This window comes from Amblyomma mixtum, chromosome 3 (genome assembly GCF_055824585.1).
Source record: "Amblyomma mixtum isolate Tamu chromosome 3, ASM5582458v1, whole genome shotgun sequence".
Lineage (NCBI taxonomy): Eukaryota > Metazoa > Arthropoda > Arachnida > Ixodida > Ixodidae > Amblyomma > Amblyomma mixtum.
Genome location: NC_143014.1, coordinates 406,043,344 through 406,069,615, shown reverse-complemented (window position 1 = coordinate 406,069,615; position 26,272 = coordinate 406,043,344). Strand labels below are relative to the sequence as shown.

The following is a 26,272-nucleotide window of genomic DNA, read 5'->3' as shown; positions in this document are numbered from 1 at the left end:
TCAATAAAATGTAGGAGTTCCTGCTCTGTGTCCGACCAAATTAAAGACAAATGTCATCCAAATAGCGTTTCTATAGGATGGGCTTAATGAGAGAATCTTGCAAAAATCTAGATTCAGTACTATGCATGGTCATGTTGGCGTAGGTGGGCGCCATACCTGTACCCATGGCTGTGCCATTAATTTGTAAATAGTGTTGATTGTTGAATTAAAGTTGTTGTATTCGAGTAAGATTTTTGCAAGTATTTCTAGAACACGTGGAGCAGGGGACTCCTCCTTTCTATCCTGCTTGTACGCTTCGGTCAGAGATGTGATACAATCGGAATCAGGAATGTTAGCGTAGAGAGGCAGAGAGGATTTATTGACAGGAAGGGCAGAGAGGTTGGCCTGATGTTACCAGAAAGGCTTCTTCCTAAAGTGACCATATTTCTCAGACCCCAAAGCGGGACACTGAGGGGGGGGGGTCCCTCTTAATGACACGGCTAATAGTTTAGACATGCACTTTTTATTATTTTATCTATATCATGCAGCATTTCTTTTCCTCCAGCTCTTGCCTAGCTGGCGCATACACTTAATACTTCTGGCTTGAATTAATCTTCTTCAGCAGCCCTTCATTTTTGCAGATGTGTCCGTGGTACTGTTCACATGTCATGTGCACATTCACTTTGAGCATCAACATCGCTTTAAGGGTCGTCACTTGAAGCTGCGTCTTCTCTGCAGACCAGATCTTGTTCATGAGAGAAAACACCCGCTCCACTGGTGCATTTGTTCCTGGCAAGCACATGCAGTACTCAATAATTGCCCTCATGTTGTCGCACGGCACATCATTCGTCTCAAAGTGCCGAAGAACATCTACCCACCGTTCTCCGACGGGCTTCTTCTGGCTCTTCCATTCCTCTAGTTTTTGAGCCGTGACATAACGCGAAACGTTACAGGCTTCGTCAAACAAAGCATTCTCATCAAGACTGATGTAACTGAACTGTGAAGTTATGAGCTGCTCACTTCTTTGCACATCGTCCCAAAGCGGTGCTGACTCGGGAGAGGCCCACGAGAGATTGCTGATCTCATCAACCTGGTTGCACCATCGCTCGAGGTACGACGTGCAGGTCTGGTAGAACTTCCTCGCTACTTCTGCTACCGATCCTCTTCTAACTTCTCCTAGTTCCTCAAGTGATGTTACCCTGGAGCGCACACTTGATGGCAGAAATGCCTGCTGATGTCTGTCTTGGACTTTGGTCTGCAGCTCGTTCAGGGCCTTGTGAACTTCGATGGCAGTCTTCGAGTCTCCTTCAATCTCCAACACAGTCGCTTGAAACATGGCAGCCTGGCTGTGCAGAAAGTGGAGCCAGAGCTCTCCACATGGGTTTTCAAAAAATGACCTAATCAGAGAGGGGCATTTGTCTGCCGACAAAAAGAATGACTTCAAAGCCGGAAAGAGCTTAATCACCCTATCAACAGCTGGCATTAATGCCAACCACCTCATCTTGCTGTAGCCCAGAAGTCGCTGGTACTCTACAGATGCGAAGTCGCAAAACTCCTTGAATGCCTCCACCCGCACTGTATAGATGTAAAAGTATGAGTAGAGCTTAATCGAAACACCCCTTCTCTGGACTGCCGAAAACCGGTTCCGCCGCCGCTTCTACCGTGCTAGCGCGAGGTGCCCACTGCAGTCCAGTGAACAATATGGCAGCGCCCAGGGAGCCCTTTTTAACGCGAAAAGGCGCGACTCGTGGTCGCGGGTGCTTTTCTGCGAGCCACCTGGCTATGGCTTGTTTCTTCCATTATTTAGGCTGGTTCGGTGGAGCTAGGCAGGGCGGGTGTAGCCAGTGCAGCGAAGGCGGGACAAAACGCCGTCCCACATGCATGCTGGCGGGACAGCGGGGCAACGAACGCAAAAGAGGGACATGTCCCGCCTAAATCGGGACGTCTGGTCACTTTACTTCTTCCGGGAGTTTAAAACCTGCTATTTCGCGAAAGAAATGGTTGGTGTCGCGTTTCTAGGTTGGGTACGTGTGTTGTTGGAATATGTCTGATTAATGTGTCAATGCAATTGGAATTTGGTTCCGTAATCGTACGAATGCAGGGCCAAGATTTTGTGGATTTTCGGTGGCAAGTAAAATCGACCTGGCGACGGGTGTGGTGCGGTGAGGGCTTTAGTTAACCGCAGGGTTATGTCCCCATTTTTCGCAAGCTGATCCAGAGCCTCTGCTGTATACTGTTGGTATTGTGGAGTTGGGTCTCCTTCAAGACGCTGATAGAAGCGAGTGTTAGAGAGTTGTAATATGCCTTCCTCAATGTATGTTTCGTTATTCATGACTGCTGTACTGCCTCCTTTATCCGCTGGAGTGAAGTTCGCGGTGCTGTACTTTGTGTTTCCGCATCCGGTTCGCGTTAGTGGAATGCCCATTGCGTTCTTTCTCAGCCCGCCGAGGTGGCTCAGTGGTTACGGCGCTCGACTGCTGGCCCGATAGACGCGGGTTCAATCCCGGCCGCGGCGGCCGAATTTCGATGGAGGCGAAATTCTAGAGTCCCGTGTACTATGCGATGTCAGTGCGCGTTAAAGAACCCCAGGTGGTCGAAATTTCCGGAGCCCTTCACTACGGCGTCCCTCATAGCATGAGTCGCTTTGGGGCGTTAAACCCCAATAAAAATCGTTCTTTCTCTAGGGCCCTCCGCACAACCGCAGAGAAAAGGGGGCGAGTCACTCGACACAGCGGGATAAGGGGGGCGCCGGATAGCGGAGGATTACGGGAAAGGTCAAACCCCCTTCAGGGACGGTTTAATTAGGTCGCATCCTGTATGCACATGCTTACGGCGAGGCGGACCCGCGTCACAGTGCGTGGCTTTTGTCCCATGTCTGCAGCGGCGTGCGTTGACAGCTTGAAGCGCGGTCAACAGGATATTGCCACGCTAGCTACAAGCATGAGGAGCGACGATGCTTAACAGATTGACTTTCCTTGAACTTGGGTCAACCGGACGTTGGGAAAGTGAGAGTGTTCGCGAAGCTCGCAGCAGGAAAGCATAACTCTCCAAAATCGTGATGGTGGAAAGTGTACATATTTGTACAGTGTTTGTCGGGATGAGTTACCTTCTTTCCCCAGTCATTGGTTGGTTGTGTTGTCCTTTCCAAATAGCTGATTGGTGATGTTTTCCTTTCCCCAGTAAGTTATTGGGTGGATGTTTGTGCAGTACCTGATTGGTTATTCTCCCCACCGAGGGCGGGGACATAGGGTTTAAAACCAGCTGTTTCGGCAGGACCGAGGACTGGTTTCGTCACGTAGAACTACGAACCAGTGAAGTGTACGTATTTTTTCTCCTTGCTTGTATCTTCCTTTGTGTAATAACCTCTCCAGTCGAGGTATCTGAGAGAGCGGACTGTCAACTGGCGCAGTCGAGACAGGATTTGCTACGTCTTTCTGCTCGAGGTATCTGACGGAGGGGCGGAAGATCAAGTCGGTGGACAAGCTGCAGAGCGGTACGTCCTAAAGGAGGAACGTAAGTCAGCGTCATAGAGTGACGTTGGAAGCTTCGGAGACTGCTGGTCAATCAGTGTCAACGGGACGTAGGAGGCTCAAGTCAGCAAGGAGCTGAAGGAGCCAGGTGACCGATGTGTCGTGGAGGTGCCAAGTCCGTGAGCTGCGGAAGGAACTAGGCGTCCACGTTGAGGTTCAAGACAAGAACAGGCGACGAGTGAGTCAAACGAGGCCAGCAAGCTGCTGAATGAACCTGGCTGTCGCATGGAGAAATTTCAAGCTGCAAAGCGACATCATCAGGGAGGTTCAAGTCAGCGAGCTGCCGTGAGAGCCGGGGCTCAACTCATCCGCCTCGAGGAGCCCGCTGTCGTCACTCAGGGCGACGAGATTACCGTGGCAGATGAAAGCAACCAGCGAGGTAGGAGACCTTTCTGCTTTCTCCGGATTCACCACGTCGGTGTAGTGTTTTCGTGCTATAAATGATAGCACATGGCTGCCGTACGGTATAATCGGGAGGGCATTATGCGACGCGTGGAGGTTGAGCAGAAGGCAGAGCAGCTGCTTGAAACTGACAAGTTGAAACTCGTAATCGAATGGGAAAAGACAAAGCTTGCACAGATGCAGATGAAATTAAACCAGTGAGCGAAAGCTGACAACTAGATCCAATTTGCTGCTGTTCAATGTTTTGATTGCATGAAATTTGGACATTTAATGATTGACTGTCCGAACTCGAAGCGAGAACAAAGTGTTCCGGCTGTGAGGAGAGAGGTGTGCAAACTAGTTGCCCATGTGGAAATGCTGGTTCCTGACAGGTTGTGTTCCCAATCGAAGATGGTTGTTGATAATATCAGTCAATCAGTTAAGGCGGAGGACCAGGCATGCGGCGACATGTATACCGAAGTTCAAAGTTCTGAAGCCTCTGTGGATTCAGGGGCCAAAATAATGCTAACAGGAGAAACAATTCAGTCACTTTCGAGGGGCGAGAGCTCCGATCGAATAAAATCGGAAGGTGCGTCTCTCCAGGTAGCAGAAGCTGATCTGACGTGTGTGCCAATGGCTATAGCTGTGAAAGCTGCAGCAGTTAGTCAGCAGGGTTCAACGCTGTGTACCGTGTCAGAAGAGATGTCTGAAGGCATAGGGGCGTTAGTCACGCCTGTGAAACACTGCCTGTCACAGCAAACTGGCATAGAGCAGACCCGTGAGGCACATGAATATACTGCTCGTGAACAAGAGCTCAGCTCCGTGCCACAGCTCGTGTGCGCTAACTCTGAGGTAGCAGTAAGGTTCGAGGACGAGAAGCAGGATCTGTTAGCGGGAACACTCTATGCAAGGAGGGTAAGCCGGCGGCCAAAGATGAGATGGTTGGGCAGCCGATGCCGACATTGTGCGCAGTAATGGCAGACCTGGCTGAAGGTGTAGGAAAGTTGGTGACCCACGAAACGCACTCGCTGATAGAACGGCCAGATAGGGAGCAGCTGCTGGAAACGCGATGTAAAACAGCATGTGAGGTAGCTGGTGACAGGCGTAACCCTAATGTGAATTCGAAAGGGGCGATCGCAAACGCGAAGCAGGTGACCTCTGTCAATCTTGAGGAAAGTGACAAGGTAGACCGAATAGCGGCGGCAGCCTTTACAACCAGCGCTGTGCCGTATTATACGGAATTTTGGTCCAGTCTTCTGGACAAAGCCCAAAAGAAACAAGTTTTGTTTCGAGATGTAGGCGGCTAGAAGTTGTTTCTGCCAGTTTGGGGCATCGATCTGACATGGTGGATTCTGGAATGTGCAGATTGGTATCATTGGTTTCCAAGCTTGTGTGAGCGGATTGAACTAACCGCTATATGCGCGTATGTGCACGCGTACGTGTGTGTGTATGTGTATGTAGTTTTGTTGTCGGACACCGTGGCTGAACTTTAATGTTCCACTGACAACAAGTGTCCGTGTGACATTGTTGGCTGGGAGGAGTGAAGTTCGCGGTGCTCTACTTTGTTTTGCCGCCTCCGGTTCGCGTTAGTGGAATGCCCATTACGTTCTTTCTCTTGGGCCCTCCGCACAACCGCAGAGAGAAGGGGGCGAGTCACTCGACCCAGCGGGATAAGGGGGGCGCCGGGTAGCGGAGGATTACGGCAAAGGTCAAACTCCGTTCAGGGACGGTTTCATTAGGTCGCATCCTGTGTGCACATGCTTGCGGCGAGGCGGACCCGCGTCACAGTGCGTGGCTTTTGTCTCATGTCTGCAGCGGCGTGCGTTGACAGCTTGAAGCGCGGTTAACAGGATATTGCCACGCTAGCTACAAGCATGAGGAGCGACGATGCTTAACAGATCGGTTGGATTGACTTTCCCTGAACTTGGGTCAACCGAACGTTAGGAAAATGAATGTTCGCGAAGCTCGCAGCAGGAAATCATAACTCTCCAAAATCGTGATGGTGGAAAGTGTGCATATGTGTACAGTGTTTGTCGCGATGAGTTACCTTCTTTCTCCAATCATTGATTGGTTGTGCTGTCCTTTCCAAATTTCTGATTGGTGATGTTTTTTCTTTCCCCAATAGGTTATTGGGTGGATGTTTGTGCAGTACCTGATTGGTTATTCTCCCCACCGAGGGCGGGGACATAGGGTTTAAAACCAGCTGTTTCGGCAGGACCGAGGACTGGTTTCGTCACGTCGAGTCAGTCAAGTGTAAATATGTTTTCTCCTTGCCTGTATCTTCCTTTGTGCTTTTAATTGTTATAAAAAGTTAACCGCTCCAGAAGTGTCCTCTTGCAATGTGATTGTTATAAAAAGTTAACCTCTCCAGAAGTGTCCTCTTGCAATGTGATTGAGCAATTTGAATCTGCAAGACGTCAAGCATCCTACAACAATTATCATCAACCAATTTTCCCTCTACGAGATCTTAAGAGAGGACTTTCAACTGTTGGCTTTTTTGATTACATCTGTCCGTCTGCTGGGAGCCTTCAACGCATCCCGTTCTTTTTTGGAAAAGTTCGGTCTCCCTGCAGTGTGGCTTTTGTCGGCGGGAATTATGTCGTTCTGGACCGCATTAATATACATTTCCAAGTGTTTGTCTCTTTCCAAGCTAGGAGTCCAGTGTTGGTTTATAACCGTGAATTCTCTACCCGCAGTAGGTTGGGGTCTTTCACAAAAGCCGCAACATTCGAGTAAAATTGTCCAAATCTTTTAAAGAAGAGAATTCATTGTATTTACTAGTGGTGGGGCAAAACGTAAGAGTTGTTTTTTTCCTTAATCTTTTAGCGTCATCTGACGTCGAAAGCTCGCAGTATCGGCTTCTGGCGGATAGTTTGCAATCAGGGCATGCAGCTCTAGCTGCAGTGAGTTTTGTTGATTGCAACATTGCAAAAATACTTACAAATTTATTTGCTCAACAGCACACGGAGCCCACTTCAGCCGGAAACAATGAGACGCACTTCGTATTGAAGCATTTTTACTATATTTCTGCGACTAAATTACTGCAATGAAGCCCTTCATTGTGATTGCTGAAACGCATGCATGGGCTCTAATTCCCGAGTTCAGAACGCTGTTGACAGAAGGGGTCGGTTCGGGAGCCGTTGCTAGCTCGCTGCTGCTGCTGCTCGCTGCTTGTCGGAACCGTGGTCAAGCCAACGCCCGTTCCCACCACCACCAGGACAAGAGTGCCGTCTAGTCAATAAGTTGGGTGATGGGAGGAAGATTACAAGAGGGTTTATTTACATTTTTACGACATGTTGGTTAGAAGTGAGACGATTCTGCCGCATTCGTTGTCGAGTTTTATACGCTTCTCGTTCCCTAAATTCCCTAGGTTGAGGACGCCCACGTCGGGGTGGGAGGGGCCTAGAGCACAAACTTGTGCGCACAAACACACCGCTGCACTCATGGTCACGCCCCCTTCACATGTGGAGTCTGAGGGAAAAAAGGTTGTCATCGAGGTAGCGTCGACTGCGGTAGGTGATGGCCTCCGGCCAGCCGAAGGTGTCTGCGGGTCACCGACATCTGTTGATCATCAAATGACACCCGCCGCTCGAGGCCGGAACGCGAGGTCACGAAAAGGCCGAAAGTGGTTCCTCGTGCTTGGAGATGTTCGCGAGGGTCGGAGATGATGCCCGCCAGCTTGTCGCGGTGCTTGGCACGCCAAAGAGCAACGGGAAATGAGGCCCTTTGTTCCCTGGCACGGTCACGGCAAATGGGGAAGATAACGTTCGTCTCCCCGAGGCGGCGGCGGCGACGTTCTACACGTGCAGACCTTTCTGAAAGGGGATCTGTTTTGGTCCTGCACTCCAACCGGGCAAACTCCGTAACTGAAGTCAGCTGGCACCTGGGTCCTCTCCGTGCGTGCGGTCCGTGGCGGCAGGCCCGAAAGTAATCACACTCAAGTTGCTCGCAGCCATACACAGTAGAAGCAGGCGTGCTGGCTGGTTCGATCTCAACAACGCGTGTTGAAGTCTTCTAGACATGCCCTTTTAGCCAGTCTGTAGATGTGCTATACTGGCTTAAGAAGCATATGTCTCGACATTCTTGGCACAAATGCCGGCATATGGTTCTTGAAATAATCCAGTATGGCAGATTTGCAGACTGCCTAAAGGAGCATGTCTAGAAGACTTCAACTCCAAGACGGCTTGTCGATGCAGGTGCTTAGAGTAGCACTAGCCTATACTCAAGAACAGTCAAGAACAGTCAAGAAGAGTCAAGTCGTCTTGTAGCCGAGTTTGGTTTTCTGGGAATTAATTTCCAAAAATAGCCTTTTTTGGAGGAAAATTTAGCTTTTGCGGTATATTATTACCATTTTGGCGGACACCGGAAAGCTGGCGTGTTAAGTCGTAAGCTGGTTGACTAATTTCTTATTATTAACTTCTTAACAATCACAGCTAAGCAGATGGTTGCAATTAGAGATTTGTAGCCGGCTGTCAGTTATAGCGATATCAGTGTATAGAATTTCGAAAACGCGATTATCCTCAGCGCTATGGCTATGGTTAGGCTATATGGTGCCAAAATATATGCGCTTTCGAAAAGCATACAGGCAAAGCAGCCTGTCCAGTGCACGTAACTAGTCAAAAAAGTCAGATTTTAACGCTCCAAAGCGCCAAGGATAATCGGGTTTTCGACATATCCAGCATTCTGAGACAGAAATTTCGAAAACTGGAAAATTGTAAAACACTGCTATGGAAATACTGAACGTAATGGTCCGTTCTTCTGACATATAGCAAAATTTTTTCGTCAAAGTTCTTCCATCGATCGCATCGAACAGTGAAGGCTGCCATAGAAAACCAATTGGGAACGCTTTTGACGAGAGCAAAACCGTTAACCGAAAAAAAATACTAGAGTGCCATTGGGTGATCTGCGGATATTGGTTTGATTTATGGGGTTTAACGTCCCAAAGCGACTAAGGCTACGAGAGACGCCGTAGTGAAGGGCTCCGGAAATTTCGACCACCTGGGGCACTGACAACGCACAGTGCACGGCGCTCTAAAATTTCGCCTCCATAGAAATTCAACCCCCGCGGCCGGGATCGAACCCGCGTCTTTCGGATGAGCAGCCGAGCACCATAACCACTGAGCCACCGCGGCGGACGATTTGCGGATATATTGTTTGTTATAGTAGAATCTTGCATTATGCGAAAAAACTTCGTTCATAAACGGTTCCCCGCACAAAAATGTTTTTGTCCAGAGCATGTTATGAGAACTCATGCGGCTATTACTAACTACGGGCTACGAATTTGTGATTGGAACTAGGCGCCTAACACTAATCGTTATAAAGTTAATAATATAAAGTTAAGAATTAGTTAACCAGCGTACTACTTAAAAAGATTAACCGGTTTTCTCGTGTCCGCCAGCGCTGGTAATACTTTGCTGAAAAAGCCGTATTTACCTCAAGAAACCAATTTTAGGGAATCATTTAGTCTTCCCTGAAACACCTTGTAGAGGCTGCAAGTCCGCCGGGGTCACGTGGAACCAAACTTTCGCCTGCCTGTTCCATCAGCCGTGCGCGCGTAACGGTCCGGGCGCAAGAACTGCATATTTTCATTTCGTCAGCGTTCAAATAATGTTATTGACGTAGGCTATGGGCCGATAAACTGTGATAACGAAGCTCACATGAAATTCAAAGCGTTTCCGTCTTGGCAACCTTTGCTTGAAAAGGCGACTACGAAGGCATCCCGACTCGGTGCGTCGTCTGCTAAAACACCGCCCGTTGCGCGCAAAACGGCTGCTGTTTGCCCATCGGAGGAGCGTGCGAGCGGAGCGGCCACCACGTCGGGCACGGCAAGCGCTCCGTCGCCCCGGTGCTGATTATTGATACGTAATGAACATGACTCCAAAGCATTCACTTCGAGCAGATAAGATCTGGCAACACTTGTAACTGGATTGTCGCCAAAAGCCTTTCCAATTAGGCGGAGTTTTTGACCTTAAGCTGGATTTCTTTTCGTGCGGTGCGCAGAGAGTTTTTTACCGAGGAATGCTGTTTATTGAGAGGCCGTTTTTTTTTGTCGTTGTTGATGCATTTTCAGTGACTCGAGGCAAGTGCAGCAGATGGCGCCACCACCGCAACCAGCTTTGTTTGAGGAGGGACTTTGCAGCCATGATCCGTATCGTGTACAAGCAAAAAGCTGAGCGCAACAGGTCCGGTCAAGCAAGCCGCCGGTGAACTCGGACGGTGAGTGTATTGGTCTTGTTGTCCTTTTTTGCGACAAAGCTGCTTCGGCAGCCCAAAAATCAGCGCACTGAGCGAGCACCCACTGCAATCGCTGCGCCGATCACGCTTGCAGGTCTCCAGAGAAGGCGTCTTTCCCTCATAACGCGAATACATTGGAAATGTAGCCACGAGCGGCTTGTAGTAGCTACTAGCAACTCGGCTCAGGCAGCGAGCGTTAAGAGGAACCCAGCGTGCATTCCGGATGTGACAAGGCAGCAGCCGCGCACTTGAAGCAGGGTGGAGCAGTGAAGTCACGTCTAAGGCATCCAGGTGAGTGAAGCTCAACCGCGTAGCCACCGCGGTGGCGATCCCGGCCGCGGCGGCTAGAATTTCTTTGCAGGAGAAATTCTAGAGGCCCGTGTACTGTGCGATGTCAGTGCTCGTTAAAGAACCCCAGGTGGTCGAAATTTCCGGAGCCCTTCACGGCGTCCCTGATAGCCTGAGTCGCTTTGGAACGTTAAACCCCATAAACCGAAGCTCAACCGCATTTCCTTTAAATTGTTGTCTTGGAGATATCACTGGGCAAACAACACCAGAGAAAACGCGGCGGCAGTGCAAGGAGGCAAGCTTGTCCGCATTCGTCTTTGACCTGTCCGGTGTTCCAGTTTCTCGCCTCGATGCTGAACACCACGATTAGTACTTCGGATATGTCCGGGAAAAAAGCCGCATGCTTCACGGCATGATCGCCAACCGGAACATGTCATCACACAACGGCTTGGCGTTATCAGTGTCGCACCTAACCCGCAACAAATTTATCTCGGATTACTCTGCTTGGAGAGATGCGCGATGCGCTTCGAAAGTGATCACATGCGCGGTTCTGCTTCTAATCGCGCCTTGTTTGGTGTAGTAAAAACTCGGAGACAGTACGTCCGCGCATATTAGGGCGCCTAAATATTAGCACAGATGCACAGAATTCCTGCTGTCCGCTTCAAAGTCGCGCGTTAACACGCTTAGATGTCATAGGAGCGTTATAGTTCCTACGACACACCGATGTTATACCGATGTAATGGTTTGTAGGACATTTGTAGACTATGTGGCTTCATCTGCCAGAGCTTAAAAACACCACAGGATGCTTGTATCCATTCCTTCGCAACCCAGATGGCGCCACTAATGGAAGTCCAGTACAGAGTCGAGTCGAGCAGGGCGCGTTGGCGTCACGTATGGCGACTGCGGGTTGGTCTGTATTTTGATTACGGAATGAAAAAGGCGACGCTTTAGTGGTGGTCGTATTTGTAGCGTCTTTATTTTATTCTGACATACTGAAGCCTGACATGAGGCAATGGCAGGAGGGGACGGGAGAAGCAAAAGAATAAACATGTCATAACTGGCAGGTTAAAATATGCGTTTATGATACAACAACACACGAATTAAACATGTCAGTGAATTAAAATCAGCAGCCTCTAACAATTTGCTCCTATACAGAGCGCGATTAGTGACATAAGGAAAGTTTCAAAGTTGCATGCTGCGTTCAAAAGGTGCATTTAAACACATAGGAGGGTTAGAAACTGGTATATTTAGTTGCGCTACTTGATGCTGGCTGCGAAAATTTGAAATTCTACTTAATAGATTGAAATTCTGGAGCATTACTTAAGGTGATAGGAAGTTTAGGCTCTCAATATGATGACATGAGCAAGGTAGTCTGGTACCTAGTGCAGACCGATTAGAGGGAGGCGCAAAACATCTCTCATATCGGCAAAAAGTAAAGCGAGCAATTTTATGGTGATTGCGAGCGATACAGCAGCATCTTAGGATTGGTTTTGTATAGTGGGGAAACACGCACACTGCTGTGTAATTATATTCGAGTCTTTTAATACATTTGTTAGAAGTGAGATATATGTGTTTTGTCCGTGGCATAATATATAGTAATGTAATTTCAATACTTATATACAAGTACGTTTTTCAAGTAATTGCTGTTGGGCGAATAGGTCAACAAGAAATTACATGACTGCTTGGAGAAGGACTTGAAGAAAATGGCTCTATAGAACGTAATATTAATTAGTAGCTCAGCGTGTACGTTTCTCATAGTCTGCCATGCAAAATATTGTCCCAGTTCACCACGGCCACCGAAAATCAAAAAGCAGTTTGCATGCGGCATAGCATTTTTTGCCGCTGTGTGCCGTGAGCTTCTTTCTGCTGAGAGCTGCGTCAGCGCGAGCTCGTTGGTTTGATGGAGGCGAAAGGCGAAAGCGCCTGCGTGCAGGGATTTCTGTGCACGTTGAAGGACAGCAGGTGCTCGAACTGTACAAGAAAGCGCCACCACCACGCCGATCTTCGCCTGTCTGATACGCATCGTTCCGAGGATTTCATTTTGTCTGTTGGCGGAGATTTTAGCTTTATATTCTTTTTGCTGACAAAGGATATTCCAAGCCCGCCTAAGAGATTAGCGGAATCGGTATGATTGGCGCGGCAGAACCGGGGAATTGAGTGGAACCCGGGGGAAGGAACGCTCGGGCAGCCGTGTAAGCGGCCTCGTTTCCCTCAACCCCCTGGTGACCGGGTACCCATACTATCTGTTTTTTTCTCATAGCGGAATTCGAATTGCTCTCAGATGCCAATAGTATTCTGCGGACGAGTGGCGCTATCCTACCCCGCACGTAATTTCGGCACGCCGGCTGCGAGTCCGTCATTATGTACGCCGCGTCGGAGTAGGTGGCGGCCAGTGCAATCGCCACTTCCTCCAACATTAGCGTGTCGCTACTTTTTACCGAGAGCCCGTTCACCTGCTTTCCCTCGTGCACCACCGCAATGGTGCAGATGTCCTCCTCGGTTGGACCCGCTGCATCCACGTAGTATATGCCTGTCTTATTCACGTAGTAATTTGGGATAAATTTTGCCCTGGCTTCACGCCTTCCCTGATTATACTCCCAATTCATATTCTTGGGGAGCAGCTTAACAGACAAAGTGCTTTTCCATGTCTCGGGGATGTCGACTCTGCGTTCGGTGGTGGGGAGCAGCGCGAGATTGAGGTCCCGAAGGACTTGTCTGCCGGCGCTGGACACCGACAGCCTGACAATTTAGCTTGTTCTGTGGGCCTCAATCAGCCCCTCCACCGAGTTGTGGACACCAAGTTGGAGCAGGCGCTCAGTGGACGCTTTGGCAGGGAGTCCTAGCGCTTGTTTAACCGTCGCCCGAATCATCGCGTTGAGGTTCCCGCGGTCGCTCTTGCTCAGATTGAGGTATTGCGCCGCATAAACCACGTGACTGACGATAAACGCCTGAGCCAGGCGAACGGTTTCTTTTTCTAGAAGTCCACCATGCTTGCTGGATATCCTGCCAATCATCCTACTAATTTGTTCGCAGGTGGACTTTATTTTTAGCAAGGCCGTCTCATTGTTACCCCAGTTATTAATTTGTAATCCCAATACCCGAAGCATCTCCACCACTGGTATCTGGGTGTTGTTAACGTAAATTTGCATGTTATCACCTGAATTTTTATCCGTTTTAATGTGTAGAAGTTCTGATTTGTTTGGAGCGCATCCCAGGCCCCACTCCCGAGCGTAATCTTGCACTACCGAGGCGGCCTCTTGGAGGGCCCCCTCCATCTGCCCACGCTGCCCCGGGACGACCAGATAGTAATGTCGTCTGCGTAGATGGCGCGGCGTATGCCATCCACGGCATTGCGCCCCTCGGGGAGGCCCATGAGGGCAACGTTAAAAAGCAGCGGAGAGGTAACTGCTCCTTGAGGCGTCCCTCGGGATCCCATCTCGATGGGCCCGAATTTTTCATTGCCAAGTCTGAATCATTAATGGAGGACGTTAACAACATATTCAGAAATATTACAACATTTGCGCCTTGAAAGAGACACTCCTAAGGCCCGCTAAGGGTCTCAGTAAATCAGAGGAATGTCACCTTCGCAGTCTACAAACTATGTCTTTCAATAATCCAGCTACGCTTCACGCCATTGAGCCCGAGTCCTTTTCGGCAAGTGCAATTTTTTTGGCCAGAAGGCAAACCTATACCATATGGTATGGGCTTGTCAGAAAAATGACAGCATAGACATCATACATCAGCCAATGCGGGAGGGCTGGGAGGCGGCCCTGTCCAGCTCGGACCTCGAGGAACAACGAGCCCTCGTCGCCTGAGCACGGGCAGCGGCTTTTACCAACGGCGTCCCGGACTAGAGACCCGATCAGCCTTCCCTTCAACTAAGGCAGTGTGGCTTTCAATAAATGTTTTCATCATCATCATCATTGCCAACACTGATATAAGCTTTCCTATTTTCTAAAAAGTTTTGTACATATGTGAATGTTTTCTCGCCGCAATTGGTGGCGTTCAAATTCTGAAGAATTTTGCTATGTTTAACGTTGTCAAAAGCCGCCTTCAGGTCCAGGGCCAAAATAGCCCTGTCCGCCGAATTCCCGAAGGGGGGGTCAATGACTTCCCTATTGATTTGGAGCAGCACATCCTGCGCTTATAAATGTCCGGAAGCCGAACATTGGGGGCGGCAGCAGCTCGTGCTGTTCCGAATAATTGGAGAGCCTTTGCTGCCTCACTGCCACCTCCATGAGCTTACCGGCGCAGGACGTGGGAGATGTTGGTCTCAAATTGTCTATGTTTATCTTGTTACCGGGCTTGGTGATGAACGTCACTACAGATGTTTTCCAGTCGTTTGGTAACTGCCCCAAGTCCCATCATTCGTTGATGTAGTGCGTAAAATCTTCTAGAGCTGGATCGTTGAGGCTGGCCAGAAGGCCGACCGTTATCTTGCCATCTCCCGGTGCCGTCCCTCCCCTCATCTTCATCAGTGCGGCTTTGTTTTCTTCGACGGTAAATTTTGCGTCCAACTTTGAATTTTCCTCTCCAGTGTATGTCCTTATCTCCTCATCATCGCCTGCAGTCGTACATAAGTACCTTGTTTTGAGTTTGTCGGCGAGTTGTTCGTCTGTTCCTTGAAAGTCGTGGAGTGCCTTCCTTAAATTCTTGCTCTGTTCGCTTTTTGTTTTGTTAGGCTCAATGAGACACCTGAGCAAGCTCCATGTGCTGGGGAATCTTTCGTGCTGAGGGCGCCTTGTAGGGAATCGCATTTCCTCCAGTTGGTTTTGGCTAGAGACCATGCGTACTCTTCCGCTTGTTTGGTTAGCTGGGCATTTCTAATTTTAAGCTGACGGTTATGTTTTTGTTTTTGCCATCTCTTAGTTAGAGATCTCCTGGCTTCCCACAAGTGCAAGAGGTGGTTCTCTACTGCCGGGGTGCCGTCGGTGGTCTGAAATTTGCGCGTGAAGCGATTTTTTGTTTCAATTAGCGTTTTGGTCCCATCCTCATAGCCAGCCGCGTCGACACCCAGGGCCGGGGTTTCCAATTCCCTGAACTTCGTCGGATCGGTCAGGCAAGCCTCTCCCCTCCTTTTCCGTAATTTATTTGATTCTAATGCGATTTGTAGGATGCAGTGGTCACTGCCGAGAGTTCCTTGTGTATTGTGCCATTCGTAATTTCTAGCGTTCCAGACTAGCGAGAGGTCTGGACACGTGTCTCGAGAGAGGCTATTTCCACCTCCAGTCAAGTACAGCGGGTCCGTGAGGGTAGTTAGTGCTGCGTCGTCTATGGCTGCGGCTAACTTCCTGCCTTTTACGTCCTCTTTATGATATCCCCATTGGTAGCTGTACGCGTTAAAACTCCCTACCACCACTAAAGGCGATGCGCTCGCTATTCGCTTCGCTTTGTGAAAGATTTAGTCTAACGTGGCTTTGCGTTGCTGCGGTCTGCTATAGATGTTCAGAACGAACGCACCTTTGCAGGACCGGCCTGTAAATAAAGCGAAAGGTGACGACAGATTAACATCAGCATTAGGTGCCCATTGCAAAACGACTAATAACGCAAAGGGTACTTGGGCGTAACATCAACCTTTGGTGCCCATTGCAAAACGACTAATAACGCAAAGGGTACTTGGGCACCATTTCAAGAGCGGGAAGCAAATTTAAAATATTGTATGAAGAAGGCCTGAGGAAAGTGGACGAAAAGATATGGCCAGTCAAAGTATTTGAGTGCTTGTACAGAAAAAGCATTGGCTCAGAGGGGAAGAAAAGGACTAAAAAAACAACTAGTAATTATGCAGGTAGCCATAGCGAGGAAATAAACAGCTCAGAACGCCTGATAAAGAAGGGACAGGGTTAAAAATAATGGATAAATTTAATGGAATAAATCGGGCTCTGGACCTGTGCAGAGAATGGAAACGTGAAATCAGGAATCAGTTGTTCTGTGGTAATTGAAGAAGCAACGTCCCGCTTTTTGCAGCGAGATCAGGGCGTCTTAGAACGCGAAGGTACAGGAAAAAATTTCACCAGGATTATGAGACATGTGCTGTATGTGGTAAATCTGTTGGAACAATTCAACATTATTTTTAAACTGTTGCAGTATACATCGAGATGGCGACAAAGGCATAGTCGCTTTTTCTGGGGCCCGGGGGCGGCGTCTGCGTGGCCGGCGTAACGCAAGTGAGGAGCGACGACTTGGGCAAGATGGAGGAAGGAGTCTGTGACCCACATCTGGGGTGCTTGCGCAATGCATCCGTTGGCTTTGCACGCAGTGCCGTTACGTCGGCTTTGGTGGTTCAGTGTAAGAATACTCCTTGTCTGCCGCGCCGAAGCATTTCTTGAAATATGTATGACCAACTGGCCTACAAAACAACCCTTCTCAGCTAAGAATACTCGCCTGCCACGCGGGTGGCCTGGCTTTGATTCCCGGCATACGCAGGTTTTCGGTTTTTTTTTTAGCCGTTCACGCGTTTTCTCTGTGATGATTCTTGTCGTAATTGCAAGCAGGATCGCCAAACCATGCAAAAAAGTGCTTGCTGTCTATAATGGACCCACTCACGAAGAGAAAGTAAAAGGCAAGCGAGAAGTTAGCGCTGCCCCTGATTGCTCGCTCGCGATTCTTTTTCCGAACTCCGTATATGATCTTCAGAACTGCACGAAGATCCCTAATCAGTCTCGCATTGTACTTGGTCCTTTTCAGGACCCGATGACATTGCGTCCAGTTCAGGTCCGGTAGGCTTTTCCAACGGAATACAAGCTTGTCGTATGGAAAATAATTCAATGGTCCTAATGAGTTCGCGCGCCACGATGTCAGATCAAGTAGCGGGCGCACACATCTTATTCCTATTCCTGCATGAGTGGAACGAGAACGTTGCAGTCTGCTCTGCTTTCTTCGGTCGTCAGCTGTAATTAGATAACCGTGTCATGGGGTGGCGTCTTGCACTGCAGTCATGGTGGTGATCGTAGTTTGGGACGGGACAATCGTTTTAGTGCGCTCCTAAAATAATGCATTTTAAAGCGCCAAAGCTGCTGTGTGAGCTATGAGGAGCAAGAGCGAGTAAAAAAAGTTGTCGGTTTGTGAACACGACGACAGGGGCAGTGCAGAGCCGTTCCCATGCTTGCAGCGAAGGGGAGGCCGGAAAGAAGCAGCCTCTCTCAAGTGCGCCGCTTCCCAAGTGTCCCAGTGCTGCTGTGCTCACTTCGGTGTAGGCCTACCTGTGTGGCTGCGAACGTGGCCTTTGTTTTTGGCGGTGGCGTTGTTGTGAGCAGCGATATTTTAATTCGTAAGAATTACATCTCATTTATAACCCCTTTGTCGCCATACGCAGACTCGGTGAACCAAACCGCCGGTTTTATTCACCGGGGCGATTACCTTTGGCTGCATTCAAACAAAAGCACCCGTCTTAGACGAGTGATGTCTCTTCCACCGTAATCGTCGGTCGCGCGGCTCAAGCGCATTTTTTACTGAAATAAACGCCAAGCGAAAAAAATGATGTCATCTTTCGAGCTTGACCGGTCTCCGTAGGAAGCGCGCCTTTCATAAAAGAAGAGAAAAAAAATATTTTTTCCAGGCAGTGCCTGTCTGCTAAACTGCTCTTATGAGCATAGGAACAGCCTGGCACTCTGGTTCGTGAACCACAGAGCCGCTCGTTGGCATTCCGTCGTTCCGGGGATCGGTCGCTTGCGCTAATCTCTTTTACTTGCCTGGATCGACCTCGACCACGTGGACGTAGGCGTGTTAAATGCCGCTAATTCTTGCTGAGCACAGTGAAACGTAGCGAAAAATTAGGGTATTAGTGTGATTGGAATAACGGTAGCGGCAGTATGGCACACCAACATCATCGGATATACAGTCTTTGACAAAAGTAACCCGGCACAGGTGGGTTGTTAATCAGCCGCGTAGCGAAGCACTCATGGCAGCCCTTAAGCTCTGATTCTGTGTAAAGAAAGGTGAGACCTTGTCCTTACATAATGGCACCGTTCGGTCTTTAAGGCTGCTGTAAATGTTCCGTTATACGTTCGAGAAGCAAGAACCCATTGCTTGGTTACTTTTGGCAAAGACTGTGCGTAGGAATTATTAGAAAGTGTCCTGCTAGATTTAAAGTTTAATATGATAGAAAAGAACACCTCCGGGGAAATTTATTACCGCATAACATTTCAGGTGGAGAGAGATTATATTTAATGAACCCGGCACTGATGTTTAGCCGGAAGTTCGAGGCGAGATTAAGCGAGCTGCATGACTTATAAAGTGGACAGTGCTTCACTGGCGTGACGTAGTCCAACATTTTCACCCGAATTAATATGCTCAATTATCGTAAATGTATTTTTTGTCATGTGTCTCGGCTTTATCGCGCTGATTACAAGATATACAACCTCAATTTCTCCAAACAATCGCCCGCACGATCTTTAGCACTTTCTATCGCACGCATTTATATTCAGCTAGGTCGATGCGGCTGGTCGCATATTGAGAAAAGCAACGATTGAGTATGTTTGAATGACTAATGATGTGCAGGGTGGACAGAAAAAAAATACTTATTTATTCAGCACTAAATACAATGTTAATACATAAGGAGAGCTCCGTCATGTTGTACTACAACGTCCCGGTATTTGCGAAGTCGCTGGGACGGTGAGTGAATTGCACCGGAGATTGCGAAAAGTTTGTTGTACCACAGCACCGTCGGAAATTTCTTCCTTCAAATTATAAAAACTGACATGGCTATTACTAACAGCGAACTACAAATCTGTAGAGACAGCCAGGCGCCGAACTCTAATAGTTGAAATGTTAACTATTAAAATTTACTTAACCAGCGTACTAGTAAAAGCGATTCACCTATTTTCTCCTGTTCGCCAATACAGGTAATACTACGCCGGAAAAGACATAGTGCTACTTCAGAAAAGCACCCCCTCTCTTTTTAATTCGCCTTCCCCCCTCCGCCGGGCATGCTCCTTGGTAAGAGATATTTATTTATTTATTTTACTCTCAGAATACAAAGTACATTAAGGACGAGAGCGGCAATTCACGGCAATATAGAAGATAACAAAAAGGTAAGGGGGCCAACCACTGATCCTTGAGGAACCCCAGACCCAAGTGGTACAGTAGAGGAATCAGCGTCATTAATGTCGACAAATTCAACACGAGAAGAAGGAAATCCACGGATCCAGTGAAGAACTGCAGGGCCTATGTTCGGCACACTTAGTTTGTGTAATAGTAGCGAGTTATTAACTTTATCGAATGCTTTAGCAAAGTAGCAAAGTCAAGAAATGTGCAGTCAGATGAAAAACCGGAGCCCAAAATATAATGTGCAAGTCCTGAGTAAAGGAAAGTAGCTGAATGTCACAGGAGAAAAAAATTTCGGAAGCCATACTTTGTTAGAGCGAAGAAATTTATATCCCCAGGAAATTAACAAGATGTGTAAATATATGTACCATTATTTTGCATTCTATTGATCTCAAAGATATGGGTCAACGGTCGGATGGATTCTGTCTACCTCCGGCTTTATGTACTAGTATGACCGCAGCAGTCTTCCAGTCTTCACTAGTACACCATGATGATACGATTGTGAGAATATTCATTTTCATGAAGATAGAACTGCTCTTTAGAATTTCCTAAAAATTTGCCATTTATACCAATCAATTCCACTAGAAGATGTTAGTTTCAAATCGGTAATCGTTATGGTGCCTTGCAAGTCGAACATGCTAGGATCCATCGCGAAATGATCGCACAGTTGCAGATCGGGACGTTGAATAACATTGAATGAAGAAGGAAACGATTTAACGAAAGATCATTTAGTACAGTAGCACGGAGGTGGTCGGGAGCAGGTTGGCCAGTGGGTGCAATAACAACACTTTATTGGTTTTTCCAGGTTTTATTATGTTCCAGAGGCGTTTTTGAATAGTCTGCAGAATGTTCAGGAGGGTTACTTTAGTAGATTTCAGTGATCACTAATATACTTAAGCAGCTGTCTTGTATGCTGTCCAATTGGCACGTTTTAATGAATGGTTAGCAGTTCGAAAAGTTTTTCTTAATTGTTTTAATTATATGTTATACCATGGAGCATGGCTATTGGAGTACGCGCGCCGAAGAAGAGACAAGACGAGGAATCATTTAAGCTCATTTATGCTCAGGAATCATTTATGCTCAGCGCTCCAGATAACCTGGTAAGAAAACATCTAAAAAGGGGGCTATTCATTAAGCGCTACAAAATTAGCTTTGTTATAGTCGCTAATGGTCTTGGAGCATTTTGACAATGGTGCATGCGATGAATCGAACGTGAAATGCGAGATATCGAGATCGCTTAGGGTAGGCATATGTATTACCATAGCCTCCTTTATACTTTCTGTGCCTGGCAACCCCGCGCTCCGCGGCCGTCGTCGCCGCTCCTCCTCCCTTGAGAAGTTACGCCGCTGGCTGCCGAGAGATGGCGACAGTGACGTTGGGGCACCCTCGCGAGGCGAGTGCCGGGTGCGCTGTGATGAGAGCAGCCCGGATAGCCACGTGCTGTTGATCTGTCGTTGTTATGTGGGCTGTTTTGCAGTGTTTGCAGTATTAGAGGGCTTTATTTAAGCTTTGATTATTGCCACGTCTTGAAAAACATCCGCTCTCAGTTCCTTGCACGGGACCTTGGAAAGAAAGGTGAGGTTTTCATCATCTCACTTGAAGAAACTCTACGAGATGTAAGAAAGATAGGATTGTAAAACCTGTGATGAGTCTAACCAGAAAACATGTTTTTCCTAACAATATTGAAAAAATGAACGGCTAACGAGCTGTCCAAGTTTTTTCTCCAGACGTTATCATCTGCTCTGGAGTTTTTGAAAGAGCACGCAGGACAGAGCTGCCATACATCATTTGCCTATGCGGAACCAACAATACTGTTTATGAATAGTATCCATCAATGTTTACTACTGCACGACACCAGCAACAAGTGCCAACATATCGAGCAAAAGTTTCCTGACGTCAGGCACTTTGACGACAAAAAATGATTCTAGGCTGGAATGGCTGGAAGTTCAACTTATCCTCGTGCCTTTTTCACTGCCCAAACGTACGAGGCACTTCTGCTCACAACTTACTCGACGGCTTGTGCATTCGCTATCTGGTAGCTGAGGAGAAGTTCTGTTTTGTACTAACGCGGAAATTCAGCAGTGACCCAATTGAAGCGCTGTTTGGAACCCTTAGACGGTCACTGGGATGCAACGACCAACTTGACGTGCGGTCGGTACTCTCAGGACTATAAAGTCTTGAAGACGGGAATTGCCGCGACATCTGAACACAGCAACGTACTATATCATGAAAGTCACCACAGCACTGAATTTAGGACTACAGGGCAATGTGCACTTGGGAGCAGCGATGAGCTTTCAGAGGCTGCTTTGGAAGCCTTGGGACGCTTACACGTGCAGCATGTCCCTGCTTCTCTACCTACATCGCAGCTGTCGGCCACGTTCTACTTACGTGGCTACATCGCTCGTGTGATAAGTGAACATATGGAATGTGAGCAATGCTGTTTACTCACTACCAAGCCACCTACAATACCCATTCGAGCAGTTCACCCGAGAAGGACCGTGGTGGGCTGCTTTACCCATCTGACGAATTACTCTATGTCTTAGGCTGCGGCTGTTTGTGGAGACAAGCTTAAAAGAAAACCCACGACTTGAAAATCAATTGAAAAATCTGACTGATGCAGCTTTTACAGCCATCTGTAAATCAAGGTTGCTGAAGTGCCCTGTCAGTGACAGCAGTCACCGTGAAAATTTTTCTCTACTTGTGGCAACTAGATTCATCAGACCACTGCTGGTGAACTACGCCTCTTCGATAACAGACAAGAATGATGCGTATAAGCCGCTGTTTCGGCAGAAGCCACTCTCACGAAAAGTCATGAACTGTAAAAGTAGTCACTCTTGTAGCACAACTGCTGTTGTGAAATGTGTAAATAAATGTTGGTGCCTTTCTTCTTAAATTTTGTTTTAGCGCAGCGTAAACTAGCATTGTAACTGTTCTATTACCACCGACGCTAGCGGAGCAGTCATGCAGTTTTTCGAGCCATGCCCACATATCTTGAAACTGCATCAAATACCACGTCATAGCATTGCTGTTACTGGCTAACAACTAACGCGATAACTTGTTATCGTTAGAGGATGTCGGCCTCGCAAGTAAATATAACGAATATGTACGATTCATGCTTAGTAGCAGTTATCCCGCGAGGGAATACCAGCGCTCCCATCCTCGCGCCGGCATTCGCACCAGTGCGCCTCGACACCTACGTCAGTGGCGCCCTCAGAGGCGGGAGCGGCGGCGCCGCGCAACTTTCCCGACGGCGCCGCTCCATAGCATGGAGGAAAAAAAACTAAGGAGGGAGCGTGACGTCACGCGGCCAGCGTTCGCAAGCCGAGTTGTTTTGAAGTCGTTTTCTCCCTCAGTTTTTCGCTCTCCGAGGCAGTCCTTTATGTTTTGGTTCTGGTATGTTTTAGTGCGCGCGTATGCGCGACCCGCGGCGCGGGCGTCTACAGCAAGGAAGTTGATCTACAGTTAGTCTGCCGCGCTAATCGGCGCATGCGCGCGCTCAGCGGGGCTAGACTTTACCGCACGCTATCACGTGGTGCGATCACAGGGGGACACACTCTCTTTTTTTTGCTATATCTTTACTTGTTTACACTAGGCTTCAAGGTTGTCGCCGGACGCTCCCTCCTTAGTTTTTTTTCCTCCATGCTCCATAGTTTGCGCGGCGCGTTGACAGGCACAGAGAGTATAAAGGAGGCTATGGTATTACGTGTAATGCCTCATTCTCACAGCCGGCCTCCTCTACGGCGCGGCGGTGACGGAGGTGGAAACAACGGCCACAACGGAACGGAGTGGTGGTCGAATCGAAAGAGGCGCCGGACACCGGCAAACCTGTTCGGGTGGGCGCTCGCTGCTCCCACGTGACTCCACGTGAGTCCTTTTGAAGCGAAAAGCTTCACTAGGCTAGTCAACACCAAGTCTAGCGTGGGCCCCGTCGTCAGAAAAAGCTCTTTGTTCAGGGGTCTCCACTGCTCGTTTGTCTCGACGCCTCTCATTCCATCGTTCGTCTAACCTCCCTGACCTCTCTCCTCTCCCCCCTACATATGGGGAAACACTACACATCCCACGAACGCAGAAACAAGTGTACTCTCCCCCGCACCGCAAGCTCAACGCAGAAGAGGCCAGGGATTGGCGTAGATTACAGACTAACACTTTCCCAAACCTAGATAAATTTCAGATTATCTTTCCGGACCAATATGACGGGGTTTGCCCATGGTGTGGCGAGACTCCCACCACATACCACGTAACATGGGGATGCTCTTGCGACAAACCCCCAGATTTAAGCCCGAGTCACACTGCGGAAACACAACAACGACATGAACCAAACACGTTTGCAAGCGAGCCGTCAACAAGTCGTCTAACCAACTCGTCCCACAACTTCTTGTCACACTGCGCGAACGGCAGGGAAACCAGACAGGTTGCTGGGGTGTTGCCTCGGTATGACAGCTTCCGGGAACCGGAACAATAAAAAAACAGCGTTCGTGGGCCCAGTTGGCGCTGTTCGCCGGGCGGGCGAATTTCCCGGAGACACCGCACCAACCAAACCAAGCCCTTTGTGGTGATTCAACGCTTTTGTGCCTTTCGTGCTTGGAAACGTCGTTTGCAAAGTGCAAAAAAGACCGTTTGCTTTCGTCGTAACGCAGTCTGCTGTGGTACGGCGTGTTGCAGGCGGGCGCATAGAGACGGGAAGGCTGCCGTGGCCACCGTCGGCTGGCGGATGCGGCCGCCATGGAGAAACACGTTTCCTACGATCCCCGTCGCATTCTTGTGAATAAGCGTACACTTCTGACGAACGCGGCTCTGTAGGGAGCCAAAAGGAATGCCTTGTTCTAGGGACTGCCTCGGCCGTGAGCTCCAGAAGTTTCTTGACGGGTTTGTGCGCGAGAACCACCCGAGCAGGAGCCGGCATACGAGTGTGCCAGTTGCTCGCGTGAACATGCCGCCGTCGTACTCGTGCCGCCAGGAAAGTGACCTGTTCGCGATGATTGTAGAGAGGCGCTTTCCATGGGATATAACAGACCCAAAATATCAACGGCGTGACCTGAAGGAATCTGTGTTTCAAGAGATCGATATTTGGGACCGTATTTCGCAGGTGAGCGCGAGTTACCTTTCCTGCTATTTTTGAACTTGAGTTGAACAAGAAAGCAGTGCAGCACATTTTTCTTTGCTATAGCAATCGGAATGACTTTAGTGAGTACCCATTTGATTGCACGAATGACGCGTATAATTATACCTTTTTTTAGTACTCTGAGAGCCTGCAACAAACTCGATGACTCAGCAGAGATTGCGGCGGATTTGGAGTGTCCGGCTGGGTTGACAATGCATTGTGGAACAGCAGCGCAAAATACGAAATGCGTAGAAGTAGACGCAGGGCACAGAAAATAGACGCGTGTAGCCCGTGTTTAATTCTCTCGCATGAAGGTTTCGAAAATGCCTTGCTCAGGCGCCTTTCCCAGCCTGTCGATCATCCAGCGTGGTTTCTCTGCGGTGGCAGCTCGCCGTCCGAGTCAGAATCGAGCAAGGCTGCACCTCAGCCGCCGCGCACGGTCATAATTCGTCCGATATTCTGCAAAACCGCCAGTAGCTACGGCAGCGCAACGTTTCTCCAGTTTCCGCGGCTGTGCATACGTACGGAGGAAAGCGCGCGAGCAACAGTAGAGAAGCGCCGGGGAACACGATTGAAGTGGTTTCTCCGTTGTGACAGAGAGTTTCTGAACAAGTGGCGCACATGTGGCCAACACAGGCTGGCGGGAGACAGCGACACGTTTACCCACTGTTCGTGTTGACGCGGTGTGACAGGATCGCCAACCCGACGAAAACGCTGTTTTGTCGGACGGGTTGGCCGACTGTTTCCGCAGTGTGACTCGGCCTTATGCGCCCGCCTGCAAGACGCCGCACCACAGCAGAAAGCATTACCACGAAAGGAAACGCTCTTTTTTTGCACTTTGCACCCTGCTCAGCTCAGAACTGGCGACGCAGCGCGCACTAGTGTCCCAGGTTAGAGCCACAGCGGTGGCCACTGGGATCCTGAACTAAAGATTCCACCCGTATCTGTACTTTTTTCCTTTTTTTCCCTTCTTTCTTAATAAAGCTTTTCATCATCATCATCAACAACTACCACCAGTTTTAAGCCATGGCATCGCCGAAGCTTTTCGCTTCTGATATCCGGGCTTAACCGAGCTAAGCCCCAGCCAATTTTTTTTTTGTAAGTGATTGTGCGCAGTGGCCGCTCGCGGGTATTTATTTTCGCACAATGCTTGGACATCAGCGCGCGAACGGCGCGAATTTGATTACTTTTGTATTTTGTAAATCGTGTACAAAGCTCTCCCCTGTCCTTTCTTGCTATCGCTCCCCTCTATACTCTCCTCACTATACTCTCCCTTTCCCTTTCATTTATGCCGGCTGCAGCTCGGGTGTTTAAAATATTAAATAGCAATTGCCGCGTCCGGCAACACTCTTTTGCTTCACCTTTTTTATTTTTTTTTAAATAAACCACCAGCGGCACCGGCCGCCCGTTTTCGGGCAGAAACTGGTCCAGAGCCAGCTCTCTCCATCAGCTGCGGGCGCGGCGGAGGCGACGGAGCAAGGGAAAATCCGGCTGTCAGAATGTGTGAGAATTGTGAAAAAAAAACATATGACGCCAGTGTCAACCGAACCCACGACCTCCGGAGGTCGTGGGCTCGGTTCCATACTCTGCCTCCTTCTTGCAAGGTAGCCACCACCCGGATGGTTCCAGTGACATCCACTCTCCGCTTGCGGTTTACAGTCTCGCCATAGCTCCCTCCGTCCACGGTAACCGCCCTCCGGTGAAACTTTCATATGCC

The 26,272-nt window shown here is 48.8% G+C and overlaps 1 protein-coding gene across 1 annotated transcript in view; it reads right to left on the bottom strand.

The window, feature by feature from the left end:
- Positions 1-568: 568 nt before the first annotated feature.
- Positions 569-26,272, bottom strand: part of LOC149357489 (uncharacterized) — a 47,875-nt gene continuing 22,171 nt past the window's right edge. Inside the window, exon 4 of the mRNA XM_089576593.1 lies at positions 569-1,325. Within this exon, the coding sequence (XP_089432719.1) occupies positions 569-1,325 (757 nt within the window). The remainder of the gene's footprint in view (positions 1,326-26,272) is intronic.